The sequence below is a fragment of the Pseudorasbora parva genome, chromosome 17 (assembly GCF_024679245.1).
Source record: "Pseudorasbora parva isolate DD20220531a chromosome 17, ASM2467924v1, whole genome shotgun sequence".
Taxonomy (NCBI): domain Eukaryota; kingdom Metazoa; phylum Chordata; class Actinopteri; order Cypriniformes; family Gobionidae; genus Pseudorasbora; species Pseudorasbora parva.
Window position 1 is genome coordinate 38054373 of NC_090188.1, and position 16130 is coordinate 38070502.

Below are 16130 nucleotides of genomic sequence, written 5' to 3' on the forward strand. Positions count from 1 at the left end.
CATTGTGCATGTCAAGGCAGACGTCCCAAAACTTTTGGCAATATAATGTACATAACCCTAAGGCGATTTCTCTTACTAGTGAGCAAGGGAGCAAGTGAGGAGCAGTAAGTTTAGAAATGGGAGAAATGCAACATGAAAAGTGGAACGTTTGCTGTACATAATTCAATATTCACACTTAAAGCAATCTTCTTTCCTTCTTGCCTTTACTACCCAGCTAACAGGGAACGTTCCCACAACTTTCACTAATGTTATATTAAGTTAATGTAAATGTTAAGACAAAATATTATTTAAATAATATTTATAGAACATTCTTATTAATAATTGATAAGCATTATCATGATGTTCTAAGAACAACCTTTGTTAACATTAAAGGGTTAGTTCACCGAAAAATGAAATTGATGTCATTAATGACTCTCCCTAATGTCGTTCCACACCCGTAAGACCTCCGTTCATCTTCAGACACAGTTTAAGATATTTTATATTTAGTCCGAGAGCGTATCTAAGTGTATGCACACTATACTGTCCATGTCCAGAAAGGGAATTAAAACATCATCAAAGTAGTCCATATGTGACATCAGTTAGTTCATTAGAATCTCTTGAAGCACCGAAAATACATTTTGGTTCAAAAATAACAAAAACTACGACTTTATTCAGCATTGTCTTCTCCTCCGCGTTTGTTTTCAATCCTCAAATAAAGATTAAAACGGTTATGAATCAGTGTATTGATTCATGATTCGGATCGCCAGTGTCACGTGATTTCAGCAGTTTGACACTGGCGATCCGAATCATGAATCGATCCGCTGATTCATAACCGTTTGAATCTTTATTTGAGGATTGAAAACAAACGCGGAAGAGAAGACAATGCTGAATAAAGTCGTAGTTTTTGTTATTTTTGGAACAAAATGTATTTTCGATGCTTCAAGAGATTCTAATTAACCCACTGATGTCACATATGGACTACTTTGATGATGTTTTTTTTATTATTATACTAAGAGTAAAAGTAATATTAGAAGAATGTACAAAAACATTCTAATCATGACAAGAAAACTGAACATATTAATGTTTTAGAAACACTGGGCAGTATGTTAAAAACATGCAATGGTATTTGTCTGAATCTAGGATGGACACAGTGAATACTGAATTTCGTCATCCACAGTAAAGAGTTTTAAAGAGAGAATGAGTGTGGGTGTGACAGCAAACAGAAGTCAAATGATCTCAGAGTGCTGACAGACAGATGTGGTGCAGGTAACCTTCTCTTGTTAATGTGGTACAAATTCCAGTAGCCTATTCTAGAAAAGCCTCCAGGTCTGTAGTGTGTGTAAATATTTGTGATCACATTGGTTTTCAAAATGATATGATACATCAATAAATTTGCTCACTATTCAGTTCAATAGAGTATTGTGTAATTTCTAAGTGGTGCAGGGTAACACAATGCTAAAAGAACTGAGGCAATAAATACACTCTAAAAAATGCTGGGTCAAATATGGACAAACCCAATCCTTGGGTTAAAAATGTATTTAAAAAATGTAACCCAACGGATGGGTTTGTCCAGATTTGACCCAGATTTGGCTAAAACCATCCAGCATTTTTTAGAGTGAATAGATCTCTTAGAATATCCTCTCTTATCGAAAAATGTAGTTTCATTTTAGTGAATTTATTTATTGAACAGCAGCACAACAAAAAAGAAAAGAGAACAGAGACACACATATCAGATAGGTATGTGTGCAGATCCAAAACCAAAAAATTAGTAGTTAAAAAATAAAGTCCTATGCTTACAATAACTTTTTAAATGTCTGGATCTTTTGGGTTTTCACCATTGACATTAGGTCAAGATTTGTATTTTGCATAAGCCATTAATGCTTTATATGTTTTATACTATTGGAGTAATTACACCAAGATTAATTATACAGTTCCTTTTTTTTTTTTTTTTCGCTTTTTCTGTAATGGAAAAAACCTGGTAAAATTCATCCCAAAAAGTATTTCTTTAAAGTTCAAAGAAAATTAAGCCTATTTTTAGGACCCTTCAGATATGTTTGGCATTGTGACTGTCAAAGTCAGTTGAAACAGAATCTAAGTGTGGTAGCTTATTTGAACAAAACTCAGGGTACTCAGGATGCAGACCAGAACAGACAACTGAAACGAACCAGGGCTTAAATACACAGGGCAAACAAAGGAGCTAATGAGATAATTAACTAGACACACCTGAACATAATAATCAATTAGTAACCAAGGAAACAAACAGGTAGGGAATGGAGGAAAACAGAACCAATTAACAAACTGACAGTAAACACTAGAACAGGGACCTGTTCTTCGTACGTCGTTAACTCAGTTAGCTGGATTTGACTGTTGACGATTTGGTTTGATCTCGGATAGTTTGGTTCTTCGACACTCATCCTGGACTTGCTGTCATAGCAACCGGTCCGTTAGCTTAAACCTGCTCAGGAGCGGCTCATTTCATGTAAACCGGATTAGATCGCATCTTGAGGTGATGCTTAAAATCTGTCCCAGCCACTGCTACTGTTTTACAAGAGCTCCTTACTGAACCAGGGGCAATAATACTTTAAAATAATAATAAATATAAAATTTTATTTGTAAATAATATTTTTTTATTCAGTTATCAGGATTAGAAGATCTGGGATCTGTCAAATCATCTCATCTCAGATGTATTACGTGAGGTACGAAGAACGGATCCCTGAACAGGAAAACTAAACCAAACAGAATATAAAACCATCACAGTTTCCATCAACAAATTATTATTATTTATTTATTTATTTATTTATTGCGAAAAAAAGGTTTATCTCATCAAAATGGTAATTATCGATAATTTTTTTCAAATGGCAAGACAATCTTTTTTTGTTTAATTTTAGCATACAAATTCGATGTATGTCGATACTTTAAATGTTGCGAAAAATTACTTTGCAAACACTTTTTTTGTTGAGGAAAAAGGGTTTCACTGCAAATAAATGTGATGTCACTTGACAGAATTAGCCTATATAATGTGGGTTGAATCCAAAAAGCTCTGATGCTGCTCCATTGAGCTGTGATTATGGGGCGTGTTTCAACCGATTGGTTGTACATTTTTCCTGATTTTGAAAACAGGGGAGCTCATGCTAAATTTTCGGATAAAAAAAAAAGAGATTGGTACTGTCAAATGTTCGCTCCTATAGCAAAAATCTTTAACCCAAGCCTTGAACATGCAGATAAGCCAGTCTTGGTTTCATTCAAACTAAAAAGTTATTTGTTCTGCTTTCTGAGTTCAATAGCATCAAATCGCTGCAAAGTTTTTTTTTTTTCCAGAGACAGCTTTAACCTAAACTTTCTATTTGTGTAGGCCTATATTTCCCTTTTTAAATGGTCTATAGAGCTACCGTTTTAACAATTCTAAAATTCGTTTAGAGCTTTTTGGGTTCAACCCACATTATATAGGCTAATTCTGTCATGTGACACCACATTTATTTGCGGTGAAACCCTTTTTCTCAAAAAAAATAAGTGATGTATGTTGAGACGTATAGTAGTAGTGTGAAGTTCGGATCATTTTATGGACTCGAGTCTTTGAATCTGGTTTAGCAAAATTAACAAATCTTTTTTTCAAGTCATTTTGTTCATTTCATCAGAATATAATTAAAATGCTACGTTAAATTCCCCAACACATCTAGTACTTATGCAAACATTGATCACATTTAGAATATAAAATAAATTATAAGCTAATGCAGCCAAGGCCAAACTTTAAGAAATAAATTATTCATTAATTGCTTTGCTGGGTCTTCAGACTATGCGGTCTATTAGTTAACCTCACCTCCGAATCTAAGTCGTTCTTTCTTCTGTCATTTCACATTTAATCACATCTCTTCCCTGGAAAGATTAGTACACCTCTCCTGTCTTCGAGTTTGAGTCGTTCCGTCATCAGTGTCTGATCTGGGCTGTGACAGCCCCATATGCAATGCATGCAGTCCCGAAAACAGAATTGATTAGTTCAGGTCTCTGAGACAACTCCTTGTTCCCAAGTCGCATTAAAGATTAGTCCAAAATGAGCGGTTCATTCATGAAGGACTAATGCATAGTTGTCAACAGAACTCAACTGGAAGAAATAGTAGAAGAGTGACAATCTTTGCCGGTATTGTAAAAAAAAATTAAGGATTTGAGTACTTACCAACACGATCATCATTTTTGAGAGAAATGGTAAAGGTAAATGCATATACGAACAAGTTCTCCGTTTAGGATTAGAACAAATTCAACCAAAGCGCTCTTTGATGACATTGATGATTACGTTACTGTTGATTACGGCCTGAAAATTGTATTTGTCTGAACAGCTCTGGTTCATAGTTGCTCCACAATGGCCCTTTCCCAAATGGCACCCTAAACTCTCACAATCTTCCTCTCAGTCAGCACTTTCACAACGTAAGACGGCTTTGACTGCCGGGAAGAAGTCCGCTGCGTAACCTGCACCAGTGCGGGCTCTGCAGATGTGCGCATCGAGGGCACATATCGACCTCAAAGAGGGCGCTCGCGAGAACCCTTCTGAGACCTAAAACTACAAATGGGACACCCTGCGGTGTCGTGGACGTAACGGACACGCGCACGCAGCGGCCATTGTAAGTCCACAAGTCCGAAAGTGCACATGAAGTGTACTATTTGGGACCAATGTATCAAGTCCAGAACTTCCCAACCTCAAATGTTGTGTGCGAGGCTAAGTTCGCCTGGCATCCAGGCTAACAAAACTTACGCAACAATGCATTTTTTTAGGGATGACGGCATTACGCACACCATTTTATCGGTAAAAATACCAATTGGATGGAAACAAGCTGGAGACAACAAATTTTGCCATGTTTTTTTAGGCATATTCACTTTGTTGATAACAAAACTGTGAAAAAAGTAGATGCAAACTTGGCTAGTGACATTATTTACTATTAAAGACATTTTAACAACAAAACTACAGTTTTTAAAAAATTCTCATTATCATAATGCGTATTGATATTCTATGCATTTTCAAACATGTTTCCTAGCCTAACCTTCTAATTAACCTGGCAGTATGAATATTATAGGCTCTGTGATTTATTGCTTGTGATGTCCTTTCATTTATAAGTCGCTTTATTTGTATGACCAGAATTAAGAGGGGGATGTGCTTAAAAGTCACAAAAATATCATCACAATGTAAACACAATTGTAATTTATTGTCCTTTTGATTGTGGTAATTTTAAAATATGACGTGGACATGTTCTTGAGATTCACACCTGCTGATTTGATCTGTCTTGTTCTGATTCGGCAGGGATTGATTTATGCTGAAGGAGGATGCCTGATCTGCCAATGGGCCATAGTGATCATTTCAGTTGTTAACAATGGCTGGGTTTCCTGGGGCTGAGTGCTTTATGATTGTAGTGCGACAGGTGTTGTGACTGTCTCCATCCTCGGGTCTCTGTGGCTCACCTCATGGGGGTCCTTAAACAGACACCACCGTGAGTGGGCTCGCTGCATGTGAAAACCAGAGGGATCTAAATTTATTCCTACCATGAAACCCTATATTCCCTCTCCAGAACCCCCGTGGCTATGCTCAGCGCCTTGGTGCCAGTGAAACATGCAGGTGTGGGTTTCCCTTTGGTTTTAAACCCCAGACGGGCCACACTCCCCAAGCGTATACGCATGTGTGTCTAAGATCTCATTGGGGAGCAGGTTGAGTGAAACAGAAGGCTGGCCGGACAGTGACTGAAGGAGCTGAGGAAAAAGGTAACTAGATCCATGTGAACCCAAGGATCATTCAGACTCAGTATCCACTCAGCCATTTGCACTGCTAGAAAAACATTTTGCCAGGACAGACAAGAGAGGACGGATTATGATCCAGAGAGGCTCTGGAGCACCAGCGTTGGTTGTAACACAGGCTCATTGGAAAAATGTGCCTTTACTAACTTTCTGCAAAATGCGCAAACGTACCTACATTCAATTCACTGCAGTTTCCAGCAAAAAAACTGACTGATCTCATGAAATGCCGTATGTATGACACGCCAATTCGTATGCCATTTTGGCGTGCTATCAAGACGCATAATCGCTTTTTAGTGTGTTTATCAACGCGTTACATTCTATCCCCCTACACTGCCCCTACTTTTTTCATATTTAAACCTTTAAAAAGTAAATTATCTAGCTTCTGGGAAATCGTCTTGCGTATTCAACTTTCGGAAAAAGTGTTCGCAGTTCCAAATGCTTACGCCCCGTCTGGCGATATTGCAGACCGTTTATGCTTGTCAGATTTAGTGTAAGCATATCGAACTGCACGAGGCGCGGGCGCTACACTTTTTCTGTAAGTTTAATACGTAAAGCTAGATAAGTTACTACAGTCCCTGACAAAAGTCTTGTCGCTTGTGTACAAATTGACCTAAAGTGCCGCTGAAATATATTTCTAATCAAGATATTTTTACAAGAAATGGCTCATTTTAATCTCACCAGCTTTTGTGATAATGTTTCAGTGAAAAACTAAACTTTCAAAAAGTATTCTAATATTCACAGCTTGGTAAAGCCCATTGAGTCAATTTTTGCAAAGACATAAGTGTTGTCACCTTGTCATATGAGCTTCACCTGTCACTAATAATGGATCAATTAGGTCTCAAGTGTGTATAAAAAGAACCCCAGTACACTAGACCTTCACATCAACTGCAACTAGACCTCTGCAAACATGCCTAAGATTCACCCAGAGACTAAAGTTTTGATTATCAAGAGGCTGAAGACCAGATCCACTGCTGATGTGGCAGACACCTTCAATGTGTCTCAGCGTCAAGTACAGAGGTTAAAAAAAAGATTTGAAGAGACTGGAGAGGTTTTTGACAAGCCCAGGTCAGGCAGACCCCGCAAGACAACTGCTCGAGAGGACCGTTTGTTGGCTCGAAAATCCAAGGCCAGCCCATTTTCCACTGCAGCAGAGCTCCACGAGACCTGGTCACCTGAAGTCCCTGTGTCAACCAGAACAGTTTGTAGGATTCTGTCTCGAAATGGCCTCCATGGTCGAATCAGTGCCCAGAAGCCAGCACTAAACAAAAGACAATTGAAAAACCGTGTGGCATTTGCCAAGGCCCACAGCCTGCTAAAAGGATGGACGCTGGAAAAGTGGCAGAAGGTGGATTTTTCAGATGAATCTTCTGTGAATTACACCACAGTCGCCGCAAATATTGCAGGAGACCTACTGGAGCCAGAATGGATCCGAGATTCACCCAGAAAACAGTGAAGTTTGGTGGCGGAAAAATCATGGTCTGGGGTTACATCCAGTATGGGGGTGTGCGAGATCTGCAGGATGGAAGGGAACATTAATAGTCTAAAATACAAAGAAATCTTAGCTACCTCTTATATTCCCAACCATAAAAGAGGCCAAATTCTGCAGCAGGACGGTGCTCCATCGCATACTTCCATCTCCACATCAAAGTTCCTCAAGGCGAAGAAGATCAAGATGCTCCAGGATTGGCCAGCCCAGTCACCAGACATGAACATCATTGAGCATATGTGGGGTAGGATGAAAGAGGACGCATGGAAGACGAAACCAAAGAATATTGATGAACTCTGGGAGGCATGCAAGACTGCTTTCTTAGCTATTCCTGATGACTTCATCAATAAATTGTATGAATCCTTGCCAAACCACATGGATGCAGTCCTTCAAGCTCATGGAAGTCATACAAGATATTACATTTGGATCTCACAGCACCACAACTTAATTTGCTGACATATTTTTGTATTTGCAGTAAATTTGTTACATTTCTGTATAGGCGACAAAACTTTTGTCTTGCCAAAATTTGACCTTTCTGTCTTGATTAAATGATAAATATTTTTTCTGTGAAAATTATTTATTTCAGTGCATTAAACATCATTTGGGAGGGTTTTAGCTTTTCATATGAGCTATTTCTAACACCAATTAATTAATTAAAAGTCAGTTTAATATCAGGTATTTCTAGAAAATAGATAAGTGACAAGACTTTTGTCAGGGACTATAGTAGATAAAGTTTTAAACATGGATATTTTTCTCACACAAACACATCACTTCTCTTCAGAAGGCCTTTATTAACCCCCCCGGAGCGGTGTGGAGCAGTTATAGGATGGATATATGCACTTTTATGGACTTCAAAAATGACCCAACCGTCACTGTCATTATAAAGCTTGAAAGAGCCATGACTTTTTTAATATAACTCCTTAACTAATATAACTTATTTTATTTGTCTGAAAGAAGAATGTCATGAGACATTTTTGGGTGAACTAACCCTTTAAGTTTTTTAATAGGTCTTTAATTAACAATAATAACCCTGTTTGGGGGGAATCCATTTCTTTAACACCAGCGTACCCTAATATAAAACATCAAAGCTGCTCTAAAATGTCCAGCAGGCAGTGATATTGTTGAGCAGGGGCCAGAAACTGATATGATTTCCCATTTCTTATTTCACGTTGTGGCAATAGTCACTGGCACTCATTCAAGCGCTGTCCGTCTGTCTGTATCAGTTTTGCATTGCAGTGGCTTGTTTCCAGATTTGAGCCTCTCGGCTGGAAGCCCCTGACCGTCAGAGGCCCGGGGTCCCATTGGCCTGCTCTATAATCCACCTTTGCAGACATGCACAGATCATATTTTCCCCCCATCTTCAACTGCAGGTCAATGGGCACAACTGACGTTTCCGCTGGCTCGCTTAGACGCATAGGAAGGACTCTGGGCATTGCCCTTTGCCCCCAACACGCGCGTAAGACACAAACTCTTGCGCCCAACAACTGAGACACAGATTTGTCACATTCTCTAACCAGGAATTTCACAGCTGAATACTCAAGAGACGGATTGGCCACAAAGGAACCATCAAAGGCCTCTGACACTGAGTTTTATGTAATCTACTCGGCAGGATCCTGTTGCAGCACAGTTGGCAGGAAATTAACAGCCGATATGGCCAATTCTTTATTTGCATTTGGCAAATGCATAATTAACTTGCTCTGACATTTTCTTGTATTATTTTGCAAGTGCTTGTGTTGGTTGTGTGCTTTGGTCTTGTCATATTTTGCTAGTGTCATATAACTAGTTCCATTATTGTACATACTAAAAAGATTTTTAATGTATTTTATATACACTGTAAAAAAATAATATAATAATTATTAATGCCTCCAATTGAAAATTTTGCTAGTGACTGATCAGATTAACATTTGTTCAGTTTGCCAAATCGAAATTCTGTGAAATGATGCAATTTAATTAACAGAAATTCAATTCGGCCAACGGAAAAATTTAGATGTGATCCGTCACTTGAAAATGTTCAATTGGAGACCTGAATTTCTTTTTTGCAGTGTAGTGCAAATATAATTACACTATAACTACAATATAAAATATCAACTGCTGTTATTTTGCCGTTGCACAACTTGAACTACATTATCACCCAGCTATATTTGGACATATAAGTAACATCCATCTGTATCCACATACACACACAGTACACTCACGTAAAGCAATATATACATATGCATCGCAGTTTATCATTGCATAATGTAAAGTATATTATCACACAGCTAAATGCAACTATAAGGCAAGAATATGTAGGCAATTAACATAATATAAACATTAACATTTCTTTAAAGCTGATTTGAAATGTTGTGGATTGTGAAACATTTTTAAGGCCCCATCATGCACCCAGCACAATGCCAGGCGCGACACAAGTGTTTTGTGTCAGCCTGATGTAGTTATAATTTTTACCTCTAGCGCCACGTTGTTTAAATATCAAATGCACTCGTTCCCCCATGGTCTGAAAACCATGTGTCTTCAGGCGCATTTTGAGGAACTGAAAACGACCATTGACCAACAAAAACCTGCTTTAAAGTCAGTAGCACAATTTTCACCATGTGATTCAAATTTGCGTTATGGTGCGAACGCAGCTGGATTTGAAAGGGAATGGGAGATGAGACTCTGATTGGTTTATTGCACGTTGCGCACTGACTCTTTAAGAGACTAGGGACAACCCTTTTAGACCATGTTTTCTGTCATTAAAGGGTTAGTTCACCCAAAAATGAAATTTCTTTCATTAGTGACTCACCCTAATGTCGTTCCACACCTGTAGACCTCCGTTCATCCTCAGAACACTGTTTAAGATATTTTAGATTTAGTCTGAGGCCTTTCTGTCCTTTGAATGTACTGTAAGTGTATGCCCACTTGCTGTCCACGTCCAGAAAGGGAATAAAAACATAATCAAAGTAGTCCATGTGACATCAGTTGGTTAGTTAGACTATTTGGAAACGTCGGCAATACATTTTGGTCCAAAAATAACAAAAAATATGACTTTATTCAGCATTGTCTTCCATGTTCCTCAAATAAAGAATCAAACGGTCATGATTCAAGATTCGGATCGCGTGTCAAACTGGCAAACTGCTGAAATCACGTGACACTGGTGATACGAATCACGAATCAATCTGCTGATTCACGACCATTTGAATCTTTATTTGAGGTTTGAAAACAAACACGGAAGAGAAGACAATGCTGAATAACATCGTATTTTTTGACCTAAATGTATTGTCGACGCTTCAAAAGAGTCTAACTAACCAACTGATGTCACATATGGACTACTTTGATGATGTTTTCATAACCTTCTAAACGTGGACAGCAAGTGGCCATACACTTACATTCAAAGGACAAAAAGGCCTCGGACTAAATCTAAAATATCTTAAACTGTTTTCAGAGGATGAACGGAGGTCTTACGTGTGTGGAACGACATTAGGGTGAGGAGTTAATGAAAGAAATTTCCTTTTTGGGTGAACTAACCCTTTAACCCTATATATAAACTAGCAAACGTAAACTAGCAACCAACAGTATTGTATATACACTAAAATTACATTTATAATTACATTTTTAAACAGTATGTAATGTATTTTGGTGGTGGAATAAATAGATTTACCTTGAGCTTCACAGTTGTGTTTAAATAGCACACAGCAGACAGAGAGGAGAAGAACTACAGCGAGTTTCATGGTGCAGGGCAATCTGAAACAAGGAGAATAACACATTAGCATTCATGAAATTAGCATGCATTTATTCAGTGACAAACTTTGCTGTTCATGTATTATGAATACATACCTACTGAACTGAAGTATAAAGAGATAGGGCACTAAAAATAAGGGATGCTTTGGTGTTGGCCAACTATAGCACCCATAATCAGACTCAACATCCCAGGATGAAGAGCTCAGAGTGCTTTCACTCTCCACACATCAGAGCAACACCTGAACATGAACCAGCCAACAGACACGCTGAATAATTCATCTTAATGCTTAATTATTAAAACAGCTTTGTGAATCTTTTATGGTGGACATTTACAACAATACCGTACAGCTCCTTTCCTTTGTCTATTCACACACAGTTTCGCTGAGAGGAACGCTGACAGAAAGCGCTGTGTTGTGTCTATTTGTTGCTCTCATCTATGTGATACATTTCGTAATATCTGATTTGCAAATAGCCCAAGTGGGACCAATCCCACTCATCTAGATTACATTACTGTTTTCAAAACTCGCTGTCTTTATTCAAGTCACCTTTATAGCGCTTTATACAACTTAATACAGATTGTTTCAAAGCAGCTCCACAATAATAAACAGGAAATAACAGAATTAATAATGCAGCGCAAACCATCAAATATGAGACAAATTCAACTTCTGCTGTAAAAGCTGTAAAAAGTCATAGTGTCATTATTGAGCCCAATTCAGTTCAATTTCAATAACTGTAAAGTTTAATGATTATGAAACAAGTTCTATTCAGCTTTACAGAAGACAATAGTGACTGTGTTTAGCTTGAGTCAGCTCCATGTTAATTCAATTCAGTTCAATAACTGTCAATGTTGCTCAATTCAGTTCAAGTTCTCTTTTCATCTGGCGGTATCATTGCAGTCAAATTGATAATATTTCCGAATATTAAAGAGTTAGTTTACCACTCATAATGCTCTGGGCATTTTGCTGTCCAAAGCTTATTCAGTGTTGCTTTTCTGTGGTATTTACTTCACCAAAGAATAGCGCATTGTTAATTTGTGGTTACCATGGTTTACCTACAATAACCATGTTTTTTGGTTTTATTTGTAATAAAATCATGGATACTTTTCTTAAAGGGGTACTTCAGCGCTGGGAAGATGAATCTGTATTTAAACTGGGCCATCAATGCAGTAGAAATGTGAAATTATTTTTGAATTTGGTGCTTTCTAGACTGAGAAAAGACAGAAAATGTATTTTTGTCCCATGGGGATGAAAGACTACAATTCCCAGAATGCTTCGCTGCCCTGTGAGGCCATTCCCAACGCCAACAACTTCATTACTGTGACTGAGTTAGAGACACTACAATTAAAAACTGAACGTGTCTGTTCAATATAATGAGTGAGTCACCGCGCGAGTCTCACAGCACTGAGCACTTACTGCAGGAGTGATGAGAGCTGAGGTAATCGCGACTACACTCGCGGCATAAATTCACAATGCGAGTTCAGTCTGGCACGTTTCAGTTCATGCCTTTGCAAGCTTAACTTTCATAGAAATGAATTTGAGAAGTTAAAAGACTTACATTGCTCACCATAGCTCCGTTTAAATGATCCTGTCTGCAAGCTGAGTGTGATCTCCATCCCCCAATGCCGGATTCAAAACATGCGGAAATGGCTCCCTCTGCTGGCTGTAGTTTTTAGCCTCTGGGCAAACATTCCTCCTATGATGCAAAAAGCGTCATTTTGCATCATAGGAGGAATTTTTCCAGAAATAAAATGCATAAATCTCTCGTCTCAGGGAGATATGAGAGGGGAAAGCACAATAATTTGAATATTCTCCAGGGTTTCTACTGATACAAAGCCATATGCTAATCGCTGAAGTAACCCTTTAAGGGAAAGAATCATAAGTACATAAAAGACAGTTTGAACGTGCCCTGTGTTTGTAGCACACATTTTAAACTGGATGACCACAAACACATTGGGCCCTATCATACACCTAGCAAGTGATTTTGCTAGTTTCAGCCCAACACAATTATAATTTTCACGTTCAGCACGTTGTTTAAATATCAAATGCACTTGTGCCCATCTGTTTGCCCCATGGGCGTGCTGCTCTGAAAACCAGATGTGTTCTGGCGCATTGTTGATGCGTTGCTATTTTGAGGAACTGAAAATGACCAAAACCTGCTCTAAAGTTAGTAGCGCAGTATTTTTTCTGTCATTTAAAGGTGTGTTAGTAATATGAGCCTATAGGCAGGTACACAACTCGTGTAAACTCATTACTTATACATTACTTAACACACACAGCAGCACACAAACATTTTTAAATAAAAATAAATAAAAGGATTCCTCTCTGAAGAAGCGTTCAGTCTTTAAACGTTTATGTACGTTACGCCAAAAACACATCCATGACTCATTAAGAGACTAACCCTTTTGGACCATTGTTTAAGTTTTTTCCATTGTTTAACAAACAGAAATGGATTCGGACACACCGTAAGTGCACCTGCGCCATGTGCTTCAGACCATGCATGCGCTCAGATCGATAAAAAAGGGCCTTGTGGTTTAGGCCAAGCAGGGGAAAAACTTGAAACTGTCGTTCTGTCAGTTCCTCCCAAACCCCCAAAGCAAAACGCTGTCATATTTAAGAAAGCCGTTGCCATAGTGTTCAGTTTTTACCTTAATGCTGCTCAAAGAGTAGACATAGTATGATACAATTTTCAGTGACAAACCTACCCTTACAATAACTGTTCTGTTAATAACCCTCTGACAATCGGACTGTTTGTGAGCAGGGATACACTCTTGTAAGGCCGCCCAAATCGTCCCAATGGAGGCCAACGATCGGCAGGGGGAAGGTCGCTGCGCGTTCGTCTTTTCAGCGGGGCAAAGGGATTTTATTCCAATTCCTCGTTATCTGACTCCATTTAATTATAATTTAGAATTTAGGTTAGAATGCCAATTGGTTATTTGGTCATTCATTTTTAATAGTTTAAGTACACATTTAATTATTCCGTTTAACCCTTTGTTGAAATTATACCCAACCTGAATAATTCCAGAGCAAGTCAGAATCTATCAAAGTGTAACAATTTATTTAACAGTCAGGTAAATGTATAAAGCCAATTACATAGTCAATTCAAAGGTAATCCATATATAACATCAAATACTCTGAAGTAAAGAATGAAATGTATACCTGACTTCTGAAAACTACATAATGCTGGCTATCTTGAGACATCCAGCATTACGGGCTGACCGGTTTAAAGTGTCAAGCCCTGAGCTCTTTGCAACATTTCCTTAAATACCCAGAAACAAATGCACAAACTCTTTCAAATGTAAACACGAGTGCACAATGGGAATTTGCATTGATCAAGACTTGTATTGATGTAAAGGCCAAATGGCTGAAAGCCACACCCACCAAACTAAGACAAGATATCTTTAAACTCTTAAAACATTGATTATCTTTTGGGTAACTTCTGTGGAGTTGAGATATTTGTACCAGTCGAGACATTTCAAACGATATCAAACACATATAATACTCTATCGTGTGGATTGACATTGTAATAGAGAGATTCTGGGTGTATTTTCAGTGATCTCAGCATGAAAGTGGGAAGGAATTGAGGGAGAGTGGGTCAAAAGGGAAAGATGTAGATTAGCTGAAACTGAGGTGAGACTTGCGTCTCCAGTGCTGTGTGAGGGACAGTTCAGATGTTAATTTCCTTTATTTTCTCAGAGAGTCCTTGTTCTTCATTCAGACATTTCGGCATATACTAGTTTTTTCAGTCTTACACTCTCAGAAAAAGGTTCACTGTGAAATGAAGAAATGGTACATATTCGTACCTTTTTGCTATTGTACCTTAGGGTACTGCCCCAGTGACAGCATTGTACCTTTTCTTCTGACAGTGTACAAACATGCGGAAGTGTAATCTGTAGTTTTCACAAAAGCCCCGGAGCTGTCAAAAGACTACAGAGTGATATTTTGAATATCTCAGTCCAGCTAACACAGAGAACGAGCAAATATTGTTTATTATTACACGGCTCTGTAAAATACTTGATTCTGATTGGTCAATTGCGCATTCCAGCGGTATGCTATTTCCAGATAACAACCGCTCATCCGGTACTACTTCTATGCTTAACGCTGGCGCCATCTTGTGTCTGTTAAATAATTAAACAGCCATGGCTACAATGGAAGACTTCAAGGTGGGTTTCCTTTATAAAGTTTTAAATATAGATATATTTCTTACACAAACGCATCGATTCGAATCAGAAGGCTCTATTAACCCATCAGAGCCGTGTGGAGCACGTTATTTGACGGACAGCTGCATTTTTTATGGACTTCAAAAACAGCTAACGTTACAACTACTGCTGGGATTAACGTTAGCCTGGACTTTTTAAATATAACTCTGATTGTATTTGTCTGAAAGAAGAATGTCATATACACCTTTAATGACTTGAGGGTGAGTAAATCATAGGCTTGGTTTCATTTTTGGGTGAACTAACCCTTTCAGCATTCATTTTCAACATTTAGCAGTAATAGATAAAGACTTAAAGCAGTTTGGAACTGATTTTCTTCGCGGAAGCTTTGCGTAAGAGCTAATAAAATATTTAATCTCAAGACAATATTTTGTGTCTAATTTATTTGAGACTAGTAGCCGTGTAATAAGCGGGATAATGTACACCCAGCCGGTTGTTATCGCAGAATAAACCTCTTAAGAGTGAAGCTCCGCTTCGCGTCGGGGTCCTGATCACTCTGTCAGGGTTTATTCTGTGTCGCCACAGCGAATCATCTGCGTCCATCTAGTCCTATCCTCTGTATCCTCTTCTCTCAGACCGACTACCTTCATGTCCTCCTTCACTACATCCATAAACCTCCTCTTTGGTCTTCCTCTCGACCTCCTGCTTTGCAGCTCTAACCTCAGCATCCTTTTACCGATGTATTCACTTTCCCTCCTCTGAACATGTCCAAACCATCTCAGCCTGGCCTCTCTAACTTTGTCTCTAAAACATCTCACATGTGCTGTTCCTCTGATGCACTTATTCCTGATCCTATCCATCCTCGTCACTCCCAAAGAGAACCTCAACATCTTCAGCTCAGCTACCTCTAGCTCTTCCTCCTGTCTTTTCCTCAAACCATACAACAATGCTGGTCTCACTACTGTCCTGTACACCTTTCCTTTCATTCTTGCTGGTACTCTTTTATCACACAACAGACCT

General features: G+C 38.5%; 1 protein-coding gene across 3 annotated transcripts in view; it reads right to left on the bottom strand.

The window, feature by feature from the left end:
- The window catches only part of dlk2 (delta-like 2 homolog (Drosophila)), a 45408-nt gene that overhangs the window by 18789 nt on the left and 10489 nt on the right, over window positions 1–16130 (bottom strand). For all 3 annotated transcript variants that reach the window (XM_067422615.1, XM_067422614.1, XM_067422613.1), the window contains exon 2: window positions 10878–10960. In XM_067422615.1, the coding sequence (XP_067278716.1) occupies window positions 10878–10947 (70 nt within the window). In that variant the 5' untranslated portion in view covers window positions 10948–10960. The remainder of the gene's footprint in view (window positions 1–10877; window positions 10961–16130) is intronic.